General features: G+C 44.4%; 1 protein-coding gene across 1 annotated transcript in view; it reads right to left on the bottom strand.

The window, feature by feature from the left end:
- The window catches only part of LOC147113814 (slit homolog 3 protein-like), a 714603-nt gene that overhangs the window by 81898 nt on the left and 610194 nt on the right, over positions 1–22511 (bottom strand). The window contains exons 22-27 of the mRNA XM_085995157.1: positions 21047–21118; positions 20046–20117; positions 16571–16642; positions 7704–7867; positions 6926–7050; positions 3330–3427 (exon numbers count right to left, since the gene is read on the bottom strand). Coding sequence (XP_085851283.1) covers positions 3330–3427; positions 6926–7050; positions 7704–7867; positions 16571–16642; positions 20046–20117; positions 21047–21118 — 603 coding nt within the window. The remainder of the gene's footprint in view (positions 1–3329; positions 3428–6925; positions 7051–7703; positions 7868–16570; positions 16643–20045; positions 20118–21046; positions 21119–22511) is intronic.

Consider the following 22511-nt stretch of genomic DNA (forward strand, 5'->3'; position numbering starts at 1 on the left):
GAGTAAGAGGTTTTCATTTTTGCCCCAGGCGATGAGGAAAGCATTTTCAAAGATAACAGATCTGTAAAATCTAACACGACAGCAAAACACATGAATCTATCACCATCTTTCCAACCATGACTCTACTTTGGAGTATTTTGAAACTGAAAGTTTGATTGCTGCTCAACCTTTTTAGGTTAATATAATGCAATTTTAACCATCCTCCCAAATGAATTATTATGAACGATCACGAAAACCTTGTTTCTCATCGCATCAAAGCTAACAACCAACCAATCTCCCTTTTGCTGAACATTCACTTTTTTTAAACACCGGGGCCTAGAAATTCAGTTGTTTGCGCCAGCCGCTAGCGCCTTAGGAGGAGGAGATGTGGGGCGCTAGGCGGCTAGCGGCCGGGCGCAGCGCGATCTGCGCCTCTCCCCAACTTCAGTAAAGATTTAGCGGCGGCGCAAAGCCGTTGCACGCGCTCAGCTGTGCGCGCAGATCCTGACGTCATTTCATCGTGCAACGCCCTTTGTTTGCCCCAAACCAGAAATTCAGTGGCGCCGGCCTATTGTGCGCCTGGCGCCCCTAGCGACTGGTAGAGGGGAACGGTTCTCAGTCGCTGCGGGGCGCGGGGGGCGCAAATTAAAGGGCACTCCTCCTGCAGTAGAAAAGGCAGCCATTTTGCAACACTCCTTCTTTGTGAGAGACGGATCTTTGCAGAGAGACAAAGGTAGAGAGCTTTCTGGTTTGGCTCAACACTCGCACAGGTACTTGTGGCTTCAGGCCACAGCTTTCCACTTGTCTTTAACTTCAGAGCCATATCATTGATTGGAAACATATAATGGGGGCTGCAATGGATGCAAACGTTGGCCTTCTCCATTGCATTCAAAGGGCTCACAGACGCAGTGAGAGAGTGGCAGACATGGCCAGACGGAGAGGGGGCAACAGGCGTCGGCAAAGGAGGCCTTACCCACCCAGGGTATACCGCCAGCAGTTCTCATATCTGAACATGTCTGACGAGCAGTGTGTTCGGAGGCTGCGATTCCGAAGGGCGGTGGTCACTGAGATCTGCCACCTGCTTCGCGGAGATCTGCAGCCACATCTGAGGAGCAGGACGTCTCTGTCAGTGGCAGTGAAGGTGACGGTGTCTCTCAACTTCTATGCCACCGGCTCCTTCCAATCCGCTACTGGGGACATTTCCAACATCTCCCAGTTTGCCGTGCATTGCTGCATCCGCCAGGTGACCAATGCCCTTTTCAGAAGGAGACGTCAGTTCATCTCCTTCTCCATGGCCCTTGTCAAGCAGCAACAGCGTGCAATGGGCTTTGCAGCATTAGCGGGCTTCCCCATGGTGCAGGGCGCCATTGACTGCACGCATGTGGCTTTGCGGGCACCTCTGGAGAATGCCAAGGATTACCGCAACCGGAAGGGCTACCATTCGCTCAACGTGCAGTTGGTGTGTGACCACAGGCAGCTCATCCTAGCTGTCAATGCCCGCTTTCCAGGCAGCAGCCACAATGCCTTCATCCTGCGCCAGACTTCTGTGGCAGACATGTTCCAGGCCCAGCCTCACCCATGAGGATGGCTTCTCGGGGACAAAGGCTATCCTTTGTGCACATGGCTGATGACCCCGCTCCGTGCGCCCAGCACCCCTGCTGAAGAGGGATACAATGACAGCCATCAAGCAACCAGGAACATCATTGAGCAAACATTCGGCGTCCTGAAGCAACGGTTCCGCTGTCTGGATCGTTCCGGAGGAGCCCTACAGTATTCGCCTGAGCGAGTCTCCCATTTCGTGGTCGTGTGCTGCATGCTGCACAACCTGGCTATCCGCAGGACTCAGCCACTGCCACCAGACATTGGAGGACCACCAGAGGAGGAGGAGGAGGACCAGCACAGGAGGGAGGAAGAAAGTGCAAGGGCTGCCCATCGGCGGCTTATTGAACGTCGGTTCTAGGCCCCCTCTCAGGGAATGGCTTGGCACAAGAAGAATGTAGCCGCTCCACAAGCCCTCAGCCGAGCAGGGCAACCAGGACTTCCAAAAGAAAGCATGGACAGTGCGATTTAAGAACATTTATTTCTTTGAAACCTCTGCCCTTCCCACATTACAAACTAATGGAGAGAAGCCCCCCCAAAAAACACAAATCGACCAGTCTCGGCCTTTCAAAAAACACAAATACACCAGTCTCGGCCTTTCAAAAAAACAAATCCACCCTCCCCCTTTAAGAGCTCACCGGCGCCAGAGTGTCTGCCGTCAATCAGCAGCTCGCCGCACCTGCGCTGCGCCCACCCTCGGGGGTTTCGCCCCGGGCCGCCGGCTTAGCACCTAATGATAGTCGTGCATCACCTGTTTTAGCGCAGCAACAACCTCTTGGGGCGATGCCACTGAATATCGGCGAAGGTGGCGCGAAGTTGCACCGGGCGCAAACTTTAGCGGCCGCCCGGCTGTAGCGCCCCAAACGTGGCTATACTGAATTTCTAGGCCCAGGAGTTTGTTCAAGAGCGATTTCCAAATAACATTTTCCTATATATAAATAATATATCAGGCTCTTAATTATTCCATAATTCCCTTTAGAAATGCAAAATAGGACTGATTGATCAGTGGATAATCACATGTGTGCTACTTACATTATACAGTCTAGGAAAGTCCCAGGGATCTTTGGCTCACTTTCTCTGCCAAATACCTCACCAGTTGCCTTCTGAATTTGCCAACACTTTCACTGCCTCTCTGGGCATTTTGTTTCATATATTCACCACCCTCTCAGTAAATCTAAACTCTTCACTTTCTCACTCAGCTCGTGCCCACTAGTTGTGGGGCTTGTGATCACCTCAAAGATATTATTAAAGTTCAATTTGTTGGTGCTCCTTAGAATCTTTGATATTCCAATAAGATCCCCTCCCCCCACAGCCTTCTTTTCTCCAGTGTATAAACATTCCCAGTTTCTGTAGCCCCCCTCATAGCTCAAGTGCCGAATCCAAGGTATCAATTTATCTGCTCTTCGCTGTACCCTGACCCCACTATATTCACCTTAGTGTCCCATTGTAAACTTTTCAACTTTTTAACCCCTCAAGATCTCCAACTCCTCACCTCCCCAGCAACTCTGTGATAAGTGAGATACGCCAGTAATACTCACTGAAAATCTCTTCTTTGCAAGTGAATAGTGTGTCATACAGGTTTTCCTCTCAAGTTATCTACTATACTTTTTTATAATAGCAAAAAGCAACAATTTTACAATTACAATGAAAGTCTCAGTTATGAAGCCTAATCTGTGAGTTTGTGTTCAGATGAACTAAAATTTGCTTTTATTTTGGTCCATTTCTCTTATCCAAATGATTTAAATGAACACCTGAATCCATGTTTCTCTCCATCATTGAGGCGGCAGGTCCCTCCATTTTGGCACAGGTTGTTGATGCAGGCGTTGATGGGAACAGCACAGTCCTGGCCCTGTGAGAATGAAAGGACCAGACGAGTTAGTGATGTTCCCTCAAAGGGAGCACAAGACACCATCAGTAGAGTAATGTGTGTGCTTCCCTCCAGAGTTTCTCACAACCCCCTCCAATGTTCTCCCTTCCTGTTCTGAAGATGGTGGCTTATGTTGGGATATGATTCCACAAGCAGCTACTATCCTTTGGTGCTGTGCCCAAGTGGTTGTTCTTCATTTCCGAGCCTGGACAGTATTGGCAAGCTATTGGAGTATGTGATACTCCATAGCCAAGCTCTATGCTGTCTTCACTCAATCTCTGCACACCTGCATTTTCCACCAGGAGTTACTCGAAAGTGATCGGGATCAGGATCAGGATCCCTGGATGATTTTTCCTTTCCCTAGCCCATGGTAGCTGATGCCAACTTCCACACCCCAATGATGCCCAAGCTGAGACCTACTAGCTCAACACAGATTAAGGCGTGACTGTGGGATTTACTAGTTCATGTGGCTTAATATCACACCTGGTGGTAGGGGCAATTTAAATGGTTAATGATCTTGTCCAAGATCCCAGATTAAATATCATCTCCTCCACCATGAACGCAGTTGAACTTGCTGTCAAATATCAGCTCTTTTACTGTAATGCACATGTAACTCACCCAATTTACAGTGTATGGGTACAAGAATTGACACTTGCATGGGTCCCTTTTGCCCTGTGTGCAGGCCACAGCACAGGAGCTGCCATAGACGACCTATATAGTACCAGACAACAGTGAGTATCATTTATGTACAACAGTTGACACTGAGGCATTCATGAGCCAGATTGTAGCTGATGGGAGTGAATCGTTCTCTATTAATTGACGTACACATTAGCTGACCGGGAGATACACAGGAGCGCTAGAGTACCAGATGGGAGTGAATAGTTTCCTTAAAGTCAGCAACAGCCCTAGAAACTGAATGTCAGTAGGTTATTCTATCACGGGGAACCCAATCAGGTTCTCAACCAAAGTGTACGAACATGCATTATATTATAGGAATCACTGCATAGTAATCACGAGCAATTGTAAATACATCATGGGATGTGTTACTGAACTGATAAGAAAGGTCCTAGGCTCAGTGATGTGCTGAGTTAGCTGACCTCAACCAGGGTGGCAGCAGAGGTGCAGTTGGACCTGTTGGGGAGGGCTTGGGGCATCAGCTTTGGTTTCCACTCTTGATTGTTACCCTACAGCAAGGTGCCCCTGTATGGATGTTGGATGAGAACAGGATCAGCCTCAGCTGTAATGCCCCTTGTGGCTCAATACCCTGCCAACGCTACTGAGGCCCACACAAGAAGAACAGCCATCTGGGTGAAGTACCAGGGGATGACTAGTGCCCTTGGAAGCACAAGCCAGCATCTTCAGGAGAGGAAGGAAAACATTAGACAGGAGGGAAAACATTTTTACTATGACTTTATAGTGCCAAGTGTGGGATTCTAGCACAAGATAGCCAATGAAAATTAGATTGAAGAGTGGCTGAGAACAGTGTCCTTTCTCCTCATGGAGGAAATCCACCCTAGATGGAGGATAAAGATCTTTTGTCTCTGATGACTGTTCAGGATTCTTTCAGCTAAGACTGAGTTATCTCAACCCAATTCCCCAGCAGATGGGGGGTTGAAGTTCAGCACTAATTAGCAAATCACATGAAGCGCTCACAATGGCAGTTGGTGTAATAAATGGGATTCATGCTCATATAGGCAGTGCGGTTATGTACTTGTGGTTAAAGCAAATTGTTCCATTTGAAATAGGACTAGTGCTAATTGGGAAAGAGATTGAGCCATCTTGGCCCTAATCACTGGAACTTTCACCCCAAACCCTTCAGCCTTGCTATTTCTCTCCCAATCTTTACAAGCCTCCTCAAACAAATCTCTGACCAAGCCTTTGGTCACCTCCACAAATGCTTCAGCTTAGCTCTATTGGTAACACTCTCACCTCTGAATCAACAGCTTGTGGGTTCAAGCCCCACTGCTGGACTTGACCTCATAATATGGGCAGATACTCCAGCACAGTACTGAGGGAATGCTGCGTTGCTGGAAATACCATCCTTTGGTTGAGGCATTCAATCAAAGCCTCATCTACCTACTTAGATGGCGTTGATGATCCTGGGGTATTTTTTCAAAGAAGAACAGGGCGTTCTCCCAATGTCCTCCCTCAACCAACATTACCAAAAACAGGTTAAAAGGACAATTGTCTCATTGTTGTTTGTGGGACCTTGCTGTGCATAAATATTGGCTACCCTTTTTGTCTACATATGCACGTGGTAAAGCACTTTATAAATTAAAATCTTTCTATTTGTTGCCATTATTTCTCCTCTGTGAAATGCTTTGGGACACTCACTATATTAAAAGGTGCTAATACAAGTTGATATTGCTGTAAAGGAGAAATCCAATGGCTGAGGACAGATTACCAATTTAGGAAGAGATAAAGATTGACAACCTGTTGCACTTTGAGTAACAGGTAGAAAATTATCTTTCATTGTCAGCACAGGTCGGAGATTATGGACATTTTGATTGCTTCTAGGCTAGAACATGGGAGGTGGTGGAGGGGGAGGGGGCGAGGGTGGCAGTGGAGTTCATTGAAGATTGTAACCATCCATGGCTCAGTAAGCTTGTCCATTGAGTAGCTAAGCCATACAGAGCAGGACGGTCCTAGGATCAATCCCTGAGTTAACCGATTTCAGCTAGCTTTCGGCTTCTAAATGCTATCCATTGACCCCTGCTGGATGTACTATTGTGTGGATGTCCGAGGGAGGAGTGGGAACAAGTCATCACTTGTTCATGTCTCAGCTCCCTCCCCTGTTGTTAAACAATCTGCTGACGGTCACTATCAAGGGTCACACATGAATAATGGCTACTTGAGCGAGGTAACAGACAGTGATTGGCGCTCGTGGAATCACCCTCCATGAAGGAAACAAAGCCTCAGCAAACAATACCCTCAGGAAGGGTGGGCAAATTGACAAGAAAGTAAAAAAGTCATCCTGCTCGTGCAAAGAGAGCTTCTCTTACAAACGGACAAATAACATTTTATTTGCGTAACCAAATGACAAAGCGTATTATAATTCAATTGCATGTGGCATGCCCACTCAAAACACAATTTCTTTCAATTACACTGTACTCCAAACAAGATTTTCTCAAAGTCTACATCAAAACAGAAAAAACAAAAGCTTTGAGGATCAAATTGAAGCAAATCATAAAAGGTTAGGAAATGGATAGCAGATGTAGAGAGATGCCCTTTTCTGATTACTGGAGAAACATTCCGGTACTGTTGTTGATTTTGGTCCCTGGAGTAGAAACGTATTAGAAGATATTACTTTCCATGTGGCAAATATCTGAGCACATTAAAGAGTTTTTCGGGGTGAAATTCCTCCCGTCCAGAAATTAAGCTCCATTTTGTACTCACGCCAATGTTTTTAGTAATACTAGCAACTGGAGGACTCTTACCACCTTGGTGAGCAATTTGGTATCCTTCCAACGACATTCTTACCTTGAACCCATAGGGACAGGTACATCTGTAGAATTCAATTGGGTCATTGTTACAGGTTCCATTGTTTCTGCAAGGGTTGGACAGACATGGGTTGCACTTGGCTATGATAGCAATATTCAGTGGATCTGAAAAAGGAAAAGGGAAAGATGTTACTGTAGCCCAAGCACATACTAGATTACCCCTGCTGTCGATAACAAGAGGCTGAGAGGACAGCAAGTCCATAGTGTTCATACAATGCAATCATGAAAGAGTCATACTAGAGAGTGCACAACATCCTTGAGGAGAAGAGAAAATTGGCAAACAACAACAAAAAAAGACATTTTCCAACACAAGCCAATCAGCTTCTCCAAAATGGCAGCAGACAAGCCCCTCATGATCTCTTCATGAACAGTAGTTTTGAAATGCTCGAGTTACACAATCTTGCATGCTTCTTGATTGGCATGTACAGCTGTATTTTTACACAATTATAGGGAAGTCTGTGGCCGGTGTGGAATCTTGTTGGATGGGACCACAAATCGGAGAATTAGACACAGAAGTCAGCGTGTTTGATTCCCCGCACTTCTGACTTTCCGATCATTCATTTTAATAACTGGAAATTGGAAATGTGCAAATTGGATTGATCGATCTCTGTGCCTGATTCTTCAATCTGTGCTGGGAGTGGCGCCTTACAAAACTGACTCCTTTCTCTTCGGTAATGTTCCTCTTTAATGACTGATTTCAGCACCATGATGAATGGGGCGGTTTTGTACCATCCTTTGTGTGGTCCAACTCCACATACCTTTGCAGTGGAACTTGTTTGTGGGTGTTGTTAGGAGAAGTTTCTCGTTCATATCCTCTGGTCCTGTGCAGCGAGCAATGCCTGGCTCCTTGTAGCCTGTCTTCACCCATTCGGACAGCCAGCGCAGGTTACAGTCACAGTAGAGAGGATTAGCCCCGAGGGCACTAGTGACAGAGAGAGTGAGTGAAAAGCCTGACAGACACATAGTGGGTCATTTTAACCTATTTTGCCAGGCCAGAAGGGTTGACAGAGTAGATGTAGAGGGGATGTTTCCCCTCGTGGGGGAATCTAGAACTAGGGGGTATAGTTTCAGAATAAGGGGTCGCCCATTTAAAACGGAGATGAGGAGGAATTTCTTCTCTCAGAGGGTCGTGAATCTTTGGAATTCTCTGCCCCAGGGAGCTGTGGAGGCGGAGTCATTGAATATATTTAAGGTGGAGATAGACAGATTTTTGAACGATAAGGGAGTCGAGGATTATGGGGAGCGGGCAGGAAAGTGGAGTTGAGGCCAAGACCAGATCAGCCATGATCTTATTGAATGGTGGAGCAGGCTCGAGGGGCCAAATGGCCTACTCCTGCTCCTATTTCTTATGTTCTTATGGAAAGCCACGTGTTCGGATGGTAGGCTGGTTTTACATCCCGCCTGATATTACTGTCCCTTGACACTAATGAAAAGCAATATCAGGCGGAGTGCGAAACCAACGTTGCCCCCGACCTCGTCAGTTGCCCGACAGGTGGGTTATGTTAAAATTGCCCGCACAGAATCAAAGGTCACGGTCACTCTGGTGCATAGGGACAGGTAACATTTAAGGTAAACAGCATGGCCAGCATTTGCGAAATGTGCAAATCATGCAGGAAATTTAAACCCAAATTCCGATGTATTTAAGTTGTCCAATGAACTGCTAGCATTAAAAAAAAACCTGCATGGGGATCATAAGTGGTGGTGACACGATGCAAATTCACTCATTTCCAATAATTATGTACTAAGCACACTTTCATTTCATTTTTAAACAGTCTGCTTTTATGGGATGTTAACTTACCGATCCCAGTAACCACCCATACCAAAGCCTTCCTTAAAGACAAGCCACACCATCAATCAGAATATCACTTAGGGAGCTGGAAATGTGCAGGACCAGACACAATCATTGTAGTATCAGCTGTGGCTCAGTTGGGAGCATTCTTGCCTCTGAATCAGAAGGTGGTAGGTTCAAGTCCCACTTCAGAGATTTGAGCACAAAAATCTAGGCTGACACTCCACTGCAATACTGAGGGAGTGCTGCACTGTCAGAGGTGCTGCCTTTCAGGTGAGGTGTTAATCTGTGGCCCTGTCTGCTCTCTCAGGTGGATGTTAAAGATTCCATGGTACTATTTTGAAGAGCAGGGTAGTTATCCCTGGTGTTCTGGCTAATATTTATCCTCAATCAACATAACTAAAACAGGTTATCTGGTCATTATCACACTGCTGTTTGTGGGAGCTTGCTGTGTGCAAATTGGCTGCTGCGTTTCCTACAACAGTGACAACACTTCAAAAAGTACTTCATTGGCTGTAAATACTTTGGGACATCCGGTGGTCGTGAAAGGCGCTATATAAATACAAATCTTTATTTTCTTTTTAGTCCACCTGTCTGATCTCAAAAGTTCAACTCGCACGACACTCTGGGGTAGATTTAGGAACTAGCGCTCCCGGGAGATGACACCAGGAATTTGGGCTTAGTGGTCAGAGTATTCATAGAATCATAGAATGATACAGCACAGGAGGCCGCCATTTGGCTCATCGTGTCTGTGCCGGCTCTTTGGTAGAGCTATCCAATTAATGCCATTCCCCTGCTCTTTCCCCATAGCCCTGTAAATTTTTTCCCTTCAAGTATTTATTCCGCCTGATTTTCCATCCATTTAAATTCAGAGAGACAAAAAACTTTCAACTCGAGTCTGAGCTCAACTGGATTGGCCCCCAGGTTCCAGAAATGAAAGGATGATATTCTAACCAAATGTTCCATCCAGCCCCTGGCCCTACACTGTATTTATAACCATTCTTGAATTAAGACAATTCTCCAGGCATGCCAGGATACAACCCAATTGGAAGTGGGGACAGAAATAAAACAGTCTCAGTTTACTGACAATATATGCTCACTGGGAATTTCATATTGGATCCTTATAGTTGGAAAGTGGAGGAGACTTTCATTATCTCATTCTGAGCTTGATTCAAAACAGAAGTTCCAGAGGTGAGACAGCAGTATCCCACTGCACCAGCCAGTTTTCCCTCCTTTCATAAAACGGTCTCTCAGAACAATACAGAAAGCAGATTATGGAAAAGGAAAGTTTATAAAATGCGTAATGTGGGTTCTTCATTACCGATGGTGCTATAAACCATGTACACTGCATCAGAAATAACTCAGCACTCTCGTTTAATAAGCAAATGATAATGCAGGGCATGTGTTATAAATCCTCTTAACTACAACCGTTAAACCTGCAAGTACAGCACATTAGTGCAATAATCCCTTATGAATACATTAACTTTGACCAGTCACCTCATCCCTTAATCCTTTTTATAACCTATGCAGCTGTTCGCCACAGTTCAGTTTTACTTGTAGCTAACTTGAAAGAAACTTATGATTGTTTCCGAATTTGTTTCTTATATTTATATTAAGGGTCAACTCCTCTGTTCATCACAGCCCAGTTACTTTGGTTTATTTCATGTTGGTTAACTTAATGTGTAAATTGTATTGTCTACTTAATTAAATCCATGAACGTCTGGCAATTTTCTTATTCTGTTCAAGGAACATTGCAGAGCGTTTTATCCTCACAATGGACAATGACAGTTGAAAAACCAATAGTTTTCTCTGCTGCCAGACCTGAAGCTTTTTAATATTGTAAAGGAGGCAGCAACTTCAGCAAAATCTGTTAAGTGAATAGGCAGCCAAAAAATTCAGCTCACTAATAACAATCCTTGTCCAGCTAAGTACAGTCACCCAGAGGAAACTAATGGCACAATCAATTAGCAGATTGAGGTATATTTTATACTGTGCAACATTAAAGAAAAATTATTTAACTTAACTGTCATTATAAACTAGTGAGAGAGTTTAGTAAAATAATATTTGTTTAACTTTAAACTCTGAGGAAAACATATCCAATTTGCCCTCCAACTCTGGGGCCAGGGTATGAATCTAGTTCAGACTGATGGAATGAAAGTCTCCTCTCTCTGCTGGTTGTAAGGGGCCTATGTCAAGATAGCTTGAGAACATTATCCAATAAAGAAAGAAATTTAGGGCCTGTCATGACCTCAGGACGTCCCAAAGCACTTTACAGCCAATGAAGTACTTTTAAAGTGTAGTCACTGCTGTAATGTGGGAAACGTGGCAGTCAATTTGCACAGAGCAAGCTGCCACAAACAACAATGAGATAATGACCAGATGCTCTGTTTTAGTGATATTGGTTGAGGGATAAATATTGACTAGTAAACTGGGAAAACTCCCCTGCTCTTCTTCAAAATAGTGCCAATGGAATTTTAATGCCTACCTGAGAGGGCAAACGGGGCTTAATGTTTAATGTTTCATCTGGAAGACAGCACCTGCCAACAGTGCAGCACTCTCTCAGGACTGGAGTGTCAGCATAGATTTTGTGCTCAGGCCTCTGCAGTGGGACCTGAACCCACAACCTTCTAACTCAAATGTGAGAGTGCTACCACTGAGCCACGACGGACACTAAATGTACACTATAGATGAAGTAGTGTCACGGTTATCAAAGCCCTAAATCTTCAGCATGCTTGATGCAAATTGTGACTACTGGCGAGTACAATTGGATGAAGACTCGTTAAAACTGTGCACATTTAATCGTCCTTTTAGCAGATATTTATACACCAGGATGCCATTTGGTAATCACCACAGCTCCAAACACATTCCAACACATTATGCCACAGACACAAAGATGTCATTGAAGGAGTGGGAGTTATTATAGGGGATTTGGGGACGGGACAGGTAGAACATGAACAAAGGTGGGAAAAAGTTCCACAGTGGAAAAAGAGAGGAATTGGGAAGCTGAATAGGATCAAGAGCAAGTCAAAGTATAGCTTGACAGTAGAATACAAGAAACGTACAGAACTGTATGCAGTTGATACATTGACCAGAAACTACCTAACTGAAACCGACAGCACAGGTGACAGAGCTGATCAAACAACAGTGTGCACCACATCCTGTCTCCCCACGATAACATAAATGGAGAAAGGCCATCAAAAACTTAAATCCCTGACTTTGGAAGGATTTCCAGACACAACATTAGCCTTGTCACCACTGTCCAATGGGCAAGCTGAGAAAGATGTTCAAATGGAATAAAACTGAAATGAAGAAAGAAAGATGGTTAAGAAATATATCCAGTCCTGCTAGGTGGTAAAGCGCCACCAGCATGATTGTTCTATAGGCCGCCAACAGAAACATTTTCCATTCCAGAATGAAATGACTGCTCAAACCAAAAACTGTTCACATCAACTCAAGTACGACCAAAGGAGGCAAAAGATGCAAATGACATCTATCGCTACCAGGAGATACATTGAGAGGGCGTGTACCCCAGCAAACTGAATGGAAACCACCAATACGGTGCCTGTGCAACCAGATTACAGCGAGGAGCCAATAAATACGAGGTGAAAAAGGAAATCTGTCGTGCTCTAAACAATAACAACGCTTACCAAAAAATTCACCAGAGAAAGTCAATTTAAGAAAGAATTACACATTCTCTATGCAATCTCATTATGGTAGCTTGCACTGCTGTGGAAATCACACCTGCTGCAACATAGAAAGTCTCAGCATGCGCAGAAATGGAGTTTAGAAGAGCCTGCGTTTAAATCCGAAAGAGTGAAAATTCACTTGAAGACTCAACTTCACAAACCTTCAGTTGAGGCTGTGGCATTACTTGTACAACATTCCAATGGAATTCCCAAGTGTGATGTCACCAGAAAGCAGGTAGGTGATTGGTTGGTGAGTATTTCTCTCTTTTTAAACTTTAACTCTGTGGTTTACAGTACTAAGGTCTCTCTGGTGTAACGGGGACTATTGGCAAACCATTTAACTGTAGTGTAATTGGTGGGATTGATAGATTTAATTTAATTTCAATTAATTAAAGGCCAAGTCATGGTAGGACAGCCCGGCCAGGTGGTATGCTCCTCCTGCACTATGTGGGAACTCATGGACACTTCCTGTGTCCCTGACAACTACGTGTGCAGGAAGTGTATCCAGCTGCAGCTACTGACAGACCGCATTGCGGCGCTGGAGCTGCGATTGGATGCATACTGGAGTGTTCACTATGCTGAGGACGTCGTGAATAGCATGTTTAGAGAGTTGGACACACCGCAGGTAGAGGTTGGACAGGCAGGAAGGGAACGGGTGACCAACAGGCAGAGTACTAGGTGCAGGCAGGTAGTGCAGGGGTCCCCTGTGGACATCCCACTCTCAAACAGATACACCACTTTGAGTACTGTTGGGGGGGATGGCTTATCAGAGGAAGGCAGCAGCAGCCAACTTCCTGGCACCAGGGGTGGCTCTGCTGCACAGGACGGGAGGAAAAAGAGGGGGAGAGCTATAGTAATAGGGGATTCTATTGTAAGGGGAATAGATACGTGTTTCTGCGGCCGCAAATGAGACTCCAGGATGGTGTGTTGCCTCCCTGGTGCAAGGGTTAAGGATGTCTCAGAGTGGCTGCAGAACATTTTGGAAGGGGAGGGTGAACAGCCAATTGTCGTGGTGCATATAGGTACCAACGATATAGGTAAAAACCGGGATGAGGTCCTGAAAGCTGAATATAGGGAGTTAGGAGGTAAATTAAAAAATAGGACCTCAAAGGTAGTAATCTCAGGATTGCTACCAGTGTCACGTGCTAGTCAGAGTAGAAATGGAAGGATATTTCAGATGAATACGTAGCTAGAGGAATGGTGCCAGGGGGAGGGATTCAAGTTCCTGGGACATTGGAACCGGTTCTGGGGGAGGTGGGACCAGTTCAAACCGGACGGTTTGCACCAGGGCAGGGCTGGAACCGATGTCCTAGGGGGTGTGTTTGCTAGTGCTCTGGGGGAGGGTTTAAACTAAGATGGCAGGGGGTTGGGAACCTGAGCAGGGGGACAGAGGAAAGGGAAACAAGGATAAAAGCAAAAGAAAGGAAGGGGAAAAACAAAAGAAGCAGTCAGAGAAATCAACGGTTTAAATCAAACATGGCCACAGTAAATAATAATTCTAATAGGTCTAAGAGCGTTAAAAAAACAAGCCTGAAGGCCTTGTGTCTTAATGCGAGGAGCATTCATAATAAGGTGGATGAATTGGCTGTGCAAATAGGAGGTAAACGAATATGATTTGGTTGGGATTACGGAAACGTGGCTCAAGGATGGCCAAGGCTGGGAACTCAACATCCAGGGGTATTCGATATTCAGGAAAGATAGGCAAAAAGGAAAGGGAGGTGGGGTAGCATTACTGGTTAAAGAAGGGATTAACACAATTGTAAGGAAGGATATTAGCTCTGATGATGTGGAATCTGTATGGGTAGAACTGAGAAATACCAAGGGGCAGAAAACGTTAGTGGGTGTGGTATATAGACCTCCAAACAGTAAGGCGGAGGTTGGGGGTGGCATTAAATGGGAAATGAAAGAAGCATGCAATAAGGGCACAGCAGTCATCATGGGTGACTTTAAACTACATATAGATTGGGCTAACCAAATTAGTAACAATACTGTGGAGGAGGAATTCCTGGAGTGTTTATGGGATGGTTTCCTGGACCAGTATGTCGAGGAACCAACCAGAGATCAGGCCATCTTAGACTGGGTATTATGTAACGAGAAAGGATTAATTAGCAATCTTGTTGTACGAGGCCCCTTGGGTCGGAGCGATCATAATATGATCGAATTCTTCATTAAGATGGAGAATGAAGTAGTTGACTCAGAGCCTAGGGTCCTAAATTTAAATAAAGGAAACTACGATGGTCTGAAGAGCGAGTTGGGTAGGATTGATTGGGGAATGTCACTCAAAGGGTTGACATTGAAAGACCGCATGGATGAACTACAGAAAATGTTCATCCCAGTTTGGCACAAAAATAAAACAAAAAAGGTGACTCAACCGTGGCTAACAAGGGAAATTAGGGATAACATAAGATCCAAGGAGAGGACATATAAATTGGCCAGAAAAAGCAATAATCCTGAGGATTGGGAGCAATTTAGGATTCAACAAAGGAGGACAAAGGGATTAATTAAGATGGGGAAAATAGAATATGAGAGTAGGCTTGCAGGGAATATAAAAACTGACTGTAAAAGCTTTTATAGATATGTGAAGAGAAAAAGATTGGTGAAGTCAAGCGTAGGTCCCTTGCAGTCAGAATCAGGGGAATTTATAATGGGGAACAAAGAAATGGCAGACCAACTAAATACATATTTTGGTTCTGTCTTCACAAAGGAGGACACAAATAACCTCCCAGAGATGCCGGGGAACATAGGGTCTGATGAAAGGGAGGAACTGAAAGAAATCAGTATTTGTAGGGAAATGGTGTTAGGAAAATTGATGGGATTGAAGGCCGATAAATCCCCAGGGCCTGATAATCTACATCCTAGGGTACTTAAGGAAGTGGCCCTAGAAATAGTAGATGCATTGCTGATCATCTTCCAACATTCGATGGAATCTGGAACAGTACCCATGGATTGGAGGGTAGCTAATGTTACCCCACTATTCAAAAAAGGTGGTAGAGAGAAAACGGGGAATTACAGAACGGTAAGCCTGACATTGGTAGTGGGGAAAATGCTAGAGTCCATTATAAAAGATGTAATAGCAGAGCACTTGGAAAACAGTGACAGGATCGGACAAAGTCAACATGGATTCACAAAATGTAAATCGTGCTTGACTAATCTACTGGAATTTGGACATGTTGGGTGATTGGGCAGAAACATGGCAGATGCAATATAATGTGGATAAATGTGAGGTTGTCCACTTTGGTGGCAAAAACAGGAAGGCAGATTATTATCTAAATGGCAATAGATTGGGAGAAGGGGGAAGTGCAACGAGACCTGGGTGTCCTTGTGCACCAGTCGCTGAAGGTAAGCATGCAGGTGCAGCAAGCGGTTAAGAAGGCAAATGGTATGCTGGCCTTCGTAGCGAGAGGGTTTGAGTACAGGAACAAGGATGTCTTGCTACAGTTGTACAGGGCTTTGGTGAGACCACATCTTGAGTATTGTGTGCAGTTTTGGTCGCCTTATCTGAGGAAGGATGTTCTTGCCATGGAAGGAGTTCAGCGAAGATTCACCAGGCTGATACCTGGGATGGCAGGAATGACGTATGAGGAGAGATTGGGTCGATTGGGCTTGTACTCACTGAAGTTTAGAAGAATGAGAGGTGATCTCATTGAAACATATAAAATTCTGACAGGACTGGACAGACTAGATGCAGGAAGGATGTTCTCGATGGTCAGGGAGTCCAGAACCAGGGGACACAGTCTAGGGATAAAGGGTAGGCCATTTAGGACAGAAATGAGGAGGAATTTCTTCACCCAGAGAGTGGTGAACCTGTGGAACTCTCTACCACAGAAGGCGGTGGAGGCCAGTTCATTAAATATATTCAAGAAGGAGTTGGATATATTTCTTAAGGCTAAAGGGATCAAGGGGTATGGGGAGAAAGCAGGGACCGGGTACTGAATTTGGATGATCAGCCATGATCGCATTGAATGGCGGAGCAGGCTCGAGGGGCCGAATGGCCTACTCCTGCTCCTATCTTCTATGTTTCTATGAAGTGTCCTTTCAGAAACTAAAGCCACATTAAAATCTACCAGAAACACGAACTGCATTCAGATTTTTAAGGAATCTTTTCAGAAGCGGTTTTCTTTGTATGGGAAACTCCGCCTTGTTTACTTACAGGTGAGAGAGTGATGTGAGGCCATTGAATGCTCCGTTGGGAATGGTGGAGATGTCGTTACCATGTAAAGTCCTATTTTTAAAAAAAGATGTTAAAATTACATCAATAGCAATAAGCAATGGTTCTATGTAAAATACAACATGGAGCAGTGTTATGCATTTGCAGTATTAATACATTTCTGAAGATGGACTGTTCTCTCTGGAAAGTGTCAGTTTGCCACAGTTAGCAGAATATCAATCACATTCTATGAAAAGGTGTGGGGTGATATCTTTGTTTTGTTTATACGTAACAGTGCAGGAGAACAGCAAAAGTACAGAGGGCAACTCTCCGGCTAAGTCTACTTGGCCAGTGTTTGTTACATGCAGGATCACACATAGCTCAGGCTGTGTCATACACAGGATAATGCACAGGCCGCAGAGTGTCACACACAGGATAACACACAGACTACAGTGTGCTACACAGAGAATAACACATAGGTGTGTAACACACAAAATAGCCAAGGGCAATGGTACAGGATAAAGGTTAGTGTGCAGAGTACTACACAAAGGGTAAGAAATGGTCCAATATATTTATCAGATGGGGTAGCACACAGGCTGCAGTGTGCTACAAGGCACTAACACATCATGGAGTTAAAATGACCTCGTACCAAGAGAGCAATAGCATATGAACAGGAGTAGGCCATTCAACCCCCTTGAGCCTATTCCGCCATTAAATGAGGTCATGGCTGATCTGTATCTTAACTCCAATTACCCGCCTTGGTTCCATATCCCTTAATACCCTTGCCTAACAAAAATCTATCAATCTCAGTTTTGAAATTTTCAATTGACCCTCAGCCTCAACAGCTTTTTGGGGGAAAGTGTTCCAGATTTCCACTAGCCTTTGTGTGAAGAAGTGTTTCCTGACATCACCTCTGAACGGCCTAGCTCCAATTTTAAGATTATGCCCCTTGTTCTGGGCTCCCCCACCAGAGGAAATATTTTCTCTCTATCTACCCTATCAAACCCTTTATTCGTCTTAAACACCTCAATTAGATCACCTCTTAATCGTCTATACTCAAGGGAATACAAGCCTAGACTATGCAACCTGTCCTCATAATTCAACCCTATTAGCCCCGGTATCATTCTGGTGAATCTGCCCTGCACCCCCTCCAAGGCCAGCATATCCTTCCTGAGGTGCGGCACCCAGAACTGAACGCAGCACTCCAGATGGCATCTAACCGGAGCTTTATACAACTGAAACATAACTTCTACCCCTTTGTATTCCAGCCCTGTCGAGATAAAGGCCAACATTCCATTAGCCTTTTTAATCATTTTTTATTGCTGTCCAGACCTTATCTACATTGGTCTGCCCAGTCCTTCCACCCTTCAGATCAGCTGGGCTGACAGAAGTGACCGGCCCATTGCAGGCTACCTGAGAAATGGGAGGGGTGGATGAAATTGGCAACGACACAATGAAAAAAGGGGGTCAGTGGAGAGAGGCAGCGGGCAGTTAGCTTTTAATTGCAAACTATTATTTTAACTATAAATTCTTAACTGACAGATTTCTAGTGGTAGGATCGAATATCAGTGACTCCACTGACAATGCCAATTAATGCTCAGATGAAGTGGGAAAGGTACAATTTCCTGACATGCTGTGTTTGAAAGATAGAAAATACTTAACAATACATATTGCTACTCATTGGGGATTCTATTCAGGTTTAGGGACGTGTCTGAAATTGGCAGCAAATTAGTTATTGACTAAAGTACTGCGCCTCCAGCGAGAGGAGAGGCTTTAAAAATCCTGCCTGTACTTTTCTCGCTCAATCCTCTGGCGTATCCAAGCAATATATAAGCAACACAAACAGATTGCATACTGTCACTGTGAGGTGACACGACCTGGAGAGGTTTCAGTTAGTGAATGATGGGATGCAGGGACACTGGAAGTTGACACTGTTGTCTTGCAGGCTCCCAGTGTCCCTGCTCTGCTGGTTTTGAATGGATTCCTTTGGGAAGAAAAGCTGTAAGACGGAAGACTTAAACAGGGAAGGTTAGTATTAATTTTTCCTCTACCCATCTCAGCCCCCAACCTACCCATACCAGTTTTCTCCTGAGAGTTGATTCATGCTGAGGTGTCGCATCCAAGTGACCATTTTCCATGTGGGAGCCCAAAAGTGAGCATTGACAGGATATTCAACCATGGGGGACTGCACTGCTGAGCATGAGCCTGCCCTTGCCTGACATTCAAACACATGCACCATCCACAGGATGGCATCAGGAGTAGCAGCCATGGCTGATGTTTCCCTTTCCTAACGCAGGGGCACTGAGATGATTGGGGTACTATTACCCAGCAGGCATTAGGTGCTAATACAATAGCAAAATACCGTGGATGCTGGAAATCTGAAATAACAACAGAAAGTGCTGGAAACACTCAGCTGGTCAGGCAGCATTGAGGAGAGAGAAACAGAGTCAACGTTTCGGGTCGAACCCTTCGTCAGCACTTTCTGCTGTTATTTCAGGCATTAGATACTGTTCTGTAAGAAATCAATAAATAATGTGTCCTTCCTGATATTACCCCTTTGTATTTGCTATTCAAAGCAAAGTGAACCTCGTGCATTCTACATAACTAATCCCAGGCTCAGGGTTCACTCCTGTCTTTGAGACACACTGAGGAGGTTTCATGGACATTACACATCAGCAAGAGAGTCATCAGTCAGCTATCTCATTCGCGCCACACTTGGAGAGTGTGTTAGGCAATCATGTTACAAGTGGATTGTGTTCCATCACCCACTCCTCCTAGGTTTATGCTTTGTTTATACTGTGGAAAGCGTGCTTTTATTATTTTTTTTACTGAATGATATAGCAGTGCAGTTTGTCACAGGGTGAACGGGTTTCTGTATTTTTTCAGCTGGATCACAGTAGCCTAGTGATTCTGGTACAGGACTAATAACACAGAGGCAGTGAGTTCAAATCCCATCATGGTAAGTTAAGGAACTGAATTCAATAGTACCAGAATCTGATGCTGGAGTGTTGTATAAACCTAATTGGTTCACTAATGTCCTTCAGGGAAGAGAACCTACATCCTTACCTAAATTACATAGAATATACAGCACAGTAACAGACTATTTGGTCCATGCCAGCAACCTGGTCTGGACTATATGGCTGACTTAATGCCCTCATGGCAAGTAAGGATAGGAAACATTTGCCAGTATCACGTAAGAGCAAACTTTTAAAAAAAATACCAGTTGGCCATGAGGTTTCACGAGATGAAAAGTAGCCTGGAGGGAGCAAGAGAAGGATTGCGGGGGGTGGGTTGAGGGCAGAAAGAAAGGGAGAGATAGGGAGCGAGGCTTGTGATGGGGAGAACGGGCGTCAAGAGGTAGGGTCATTCACCAGTGGCACTCAAGTCCCATAAAACAGGGTAAAATCCACACTGGCAGTTCCTAGTCATTCCCAATGAAACAAAGCTCGTTCCAATTAACGTCTTGTTCAATACTTACAACAATCTCAGAGACTTCAGACCATCGAAAGCATGAATTGGAATGCACCTCAACCGATTGTAGCTCAAAATCCTGAGAAAATATACATTAAGAAGGATTTAAATGATGATTATGGACCGGAGTGGGGGTTCTGAAAAGCCAAGCACAATTTTACTCTGAGGTATCATTTTTCATCTCTCACTAATGATTAATGGGATTCTGATATGGTGATAAGGCTGGTGAGATATGGCGATAAGGCCGGTGAATGGAACTGAGGCAGAAGATCAGCCATGATCTCATTGAATGGCGGAGCAGGCTCGAAGGGCCGAATGGTCTACTCCTGCTCCTATTTCTTATGTTCTTATGTTCTTATTTGGGGTCTGAAATCCCTCTATTTTCCCCTGGTGGCCTGGCCTGGCCCCAGTTACCACCTGCAGTCGAGAGGATGGGCAACTGGACTTCCGCAGTGTTAACCTGCTCTCCTCTTACTCTACTGGGGAAGCAAGCTCACTTTACAGTCAGCCAAAGAGAAGAGACCTACAACCGCCTCAGTCTGGGCTAGACGCCAAGCCTGAGCCCCAGAAAAAAAAGGCCAGTGCGCTAACTCAGTGCACCGCTGAGTTCTTGAAAAATAATTTAAAAAAAGTTGAGACAAACATTTTATCTTGCACACTACAGCACCCAAACTAATTGAGTACATTCATCCACAATTATTAGCGGTAACACATCCTGATATCAGTAGCAATACAAGCAAAGACTTGTGGTAACAACACTATCAATAGTAACACACCCACACTTTAGAGCTGTTTGTAGTAACACAAACTAGTGATATCAGTAGGAAGGCACACACTAATGATAATGGTAACATGCACACTATTAGTAACATGAACACACACTACTAGTATCAGTAATAGCACAGATGCACACACTAGCAACACACGAGTGACATAAATACGAATATACACACACAAAGTGGTAACAAGTAATACAGAGAGTATTAAGAGGCTGGATCCTATACTCACAGTGTTGAGAGTTGGGACATGTTGCTGAAGCTGGAATTGCTGAGCATGCTGATACTGTTGTTGCTCAAATCTCTGCAAAATGGAAACACAACACATGCAATCAACTGGGTCAATTGTCCAGCTAAAGCAAGCCCTGTGACAGGAAAGTAACGTCGAATTGCTCAGCACTCTATGTCCTCTTAGAGACAATAATGGCCCTGGCAGTTAATCATAAAACAAGGGGAGAAAAGCAATCTTTAATATACATTTTTATTCTAAACATTGGCACAAATCTTGCTGGAAAAATAACAGCAAGTTCACAATGCACGCCATTTTTAATGCACAAATTGGCCAATATGTTCAGGGGAAGAAGAGATACACCATAAGTTGCAGATGGCCATAACTTGCTGGTTGCTATATGCTGCTCCGCTGTTTATCTCACACAAATGGCCAACTCAAGCTCCCCGTTATTTTAAGAACTTACGGTATTTGCTCATTAAATTCATTAGTTAGGGCTCGTATTTAACAGCATAAGTACCTTTTTAAACAACGTGATCATTGTTAATGAAATGTTAATCAACCTCTCCGACCCAGAAATGGAACAATTTAAACTGTTGAGTCTCATTCCTGCATGTAATAAATTCTTGGAGATTTAAAACATTTCAAATTTTTACATTTTTTTCTTAATTTTCCCTTTTGTTTTTATCTCTCTCTTAATCCAATCGTTTTTTCCCTCTCGATTTCCCTTTCATGCACCAAATTTGACTCTAATTCACTTTATTTCCATCTCCGTCATTCTTGTTTCTTTCCCAATCCTTTCCCAATTCTTCCCTCATTGGTTAAGAAAATAGACTGTTGGTCACATTGTTCACTAAGGTCGCAGATGCCCCGTTATCAGCTCACACTTCCAACAACTTCCAGGACAAACATTTTTCGAGCTGGAGGGTGCAGGAAAAAGTCTAACTAATGGTGCACGCTGCAAGATGCCCTGCTCCAGCAAGATTTGGGCCAATTTTTTACAACTATATGTAACGGCAAACAAGTCCTGATTCAAATTCTCAGATGTTATTAGGTACTAAAGCCCTGAAGGCCAATACGCCTTACAGCATCCCAGGAATGCATTCGCCTTAAACACTGCTCAAGTAGAAAAGAACAGCAGACCTTGTTATTCATTACTTCCTGTATAAGATTCCAAGGCTCTGGTAGAGGCGATCAAGAATGTGAGGCTCAAGGAAAAAAAGCAGCCACAGGGGACAGAAGCTTGAGAGCCTTGCAAGGGCAAATGTTCATCTGTTTCCCGCTAATTAAGGAGGGGGGCGGAAATGCAGACTAATGGGTGATACAAATCAACCTTATCCTTCTACTACACAGCTAGGTATTGGAACAATACTCAATATTAGGCCAACAGATATTATTACGCCTCACTACATATTCACCATTACATCACCAGGGTGGAAGAGTTCCTCTGTGTGCTGTGCAACAAAAT

The sequence above is a fragment of the Somniosus microcephalus genome, chromosome 8 (genome assembly GCF_052327205.1).
Source record: "Somniosus microcephalus isolate GS21.2 chromosome 8, FLI_Smic_1.0, whole genome shotgun sequence".
Taxonomy (NCBI): Eukaryota; Metazoa; Chordata; class Chondrichthyes; order Squaliformes; family Somniosidae; genus Somniosus; species Somniosus microcephalus.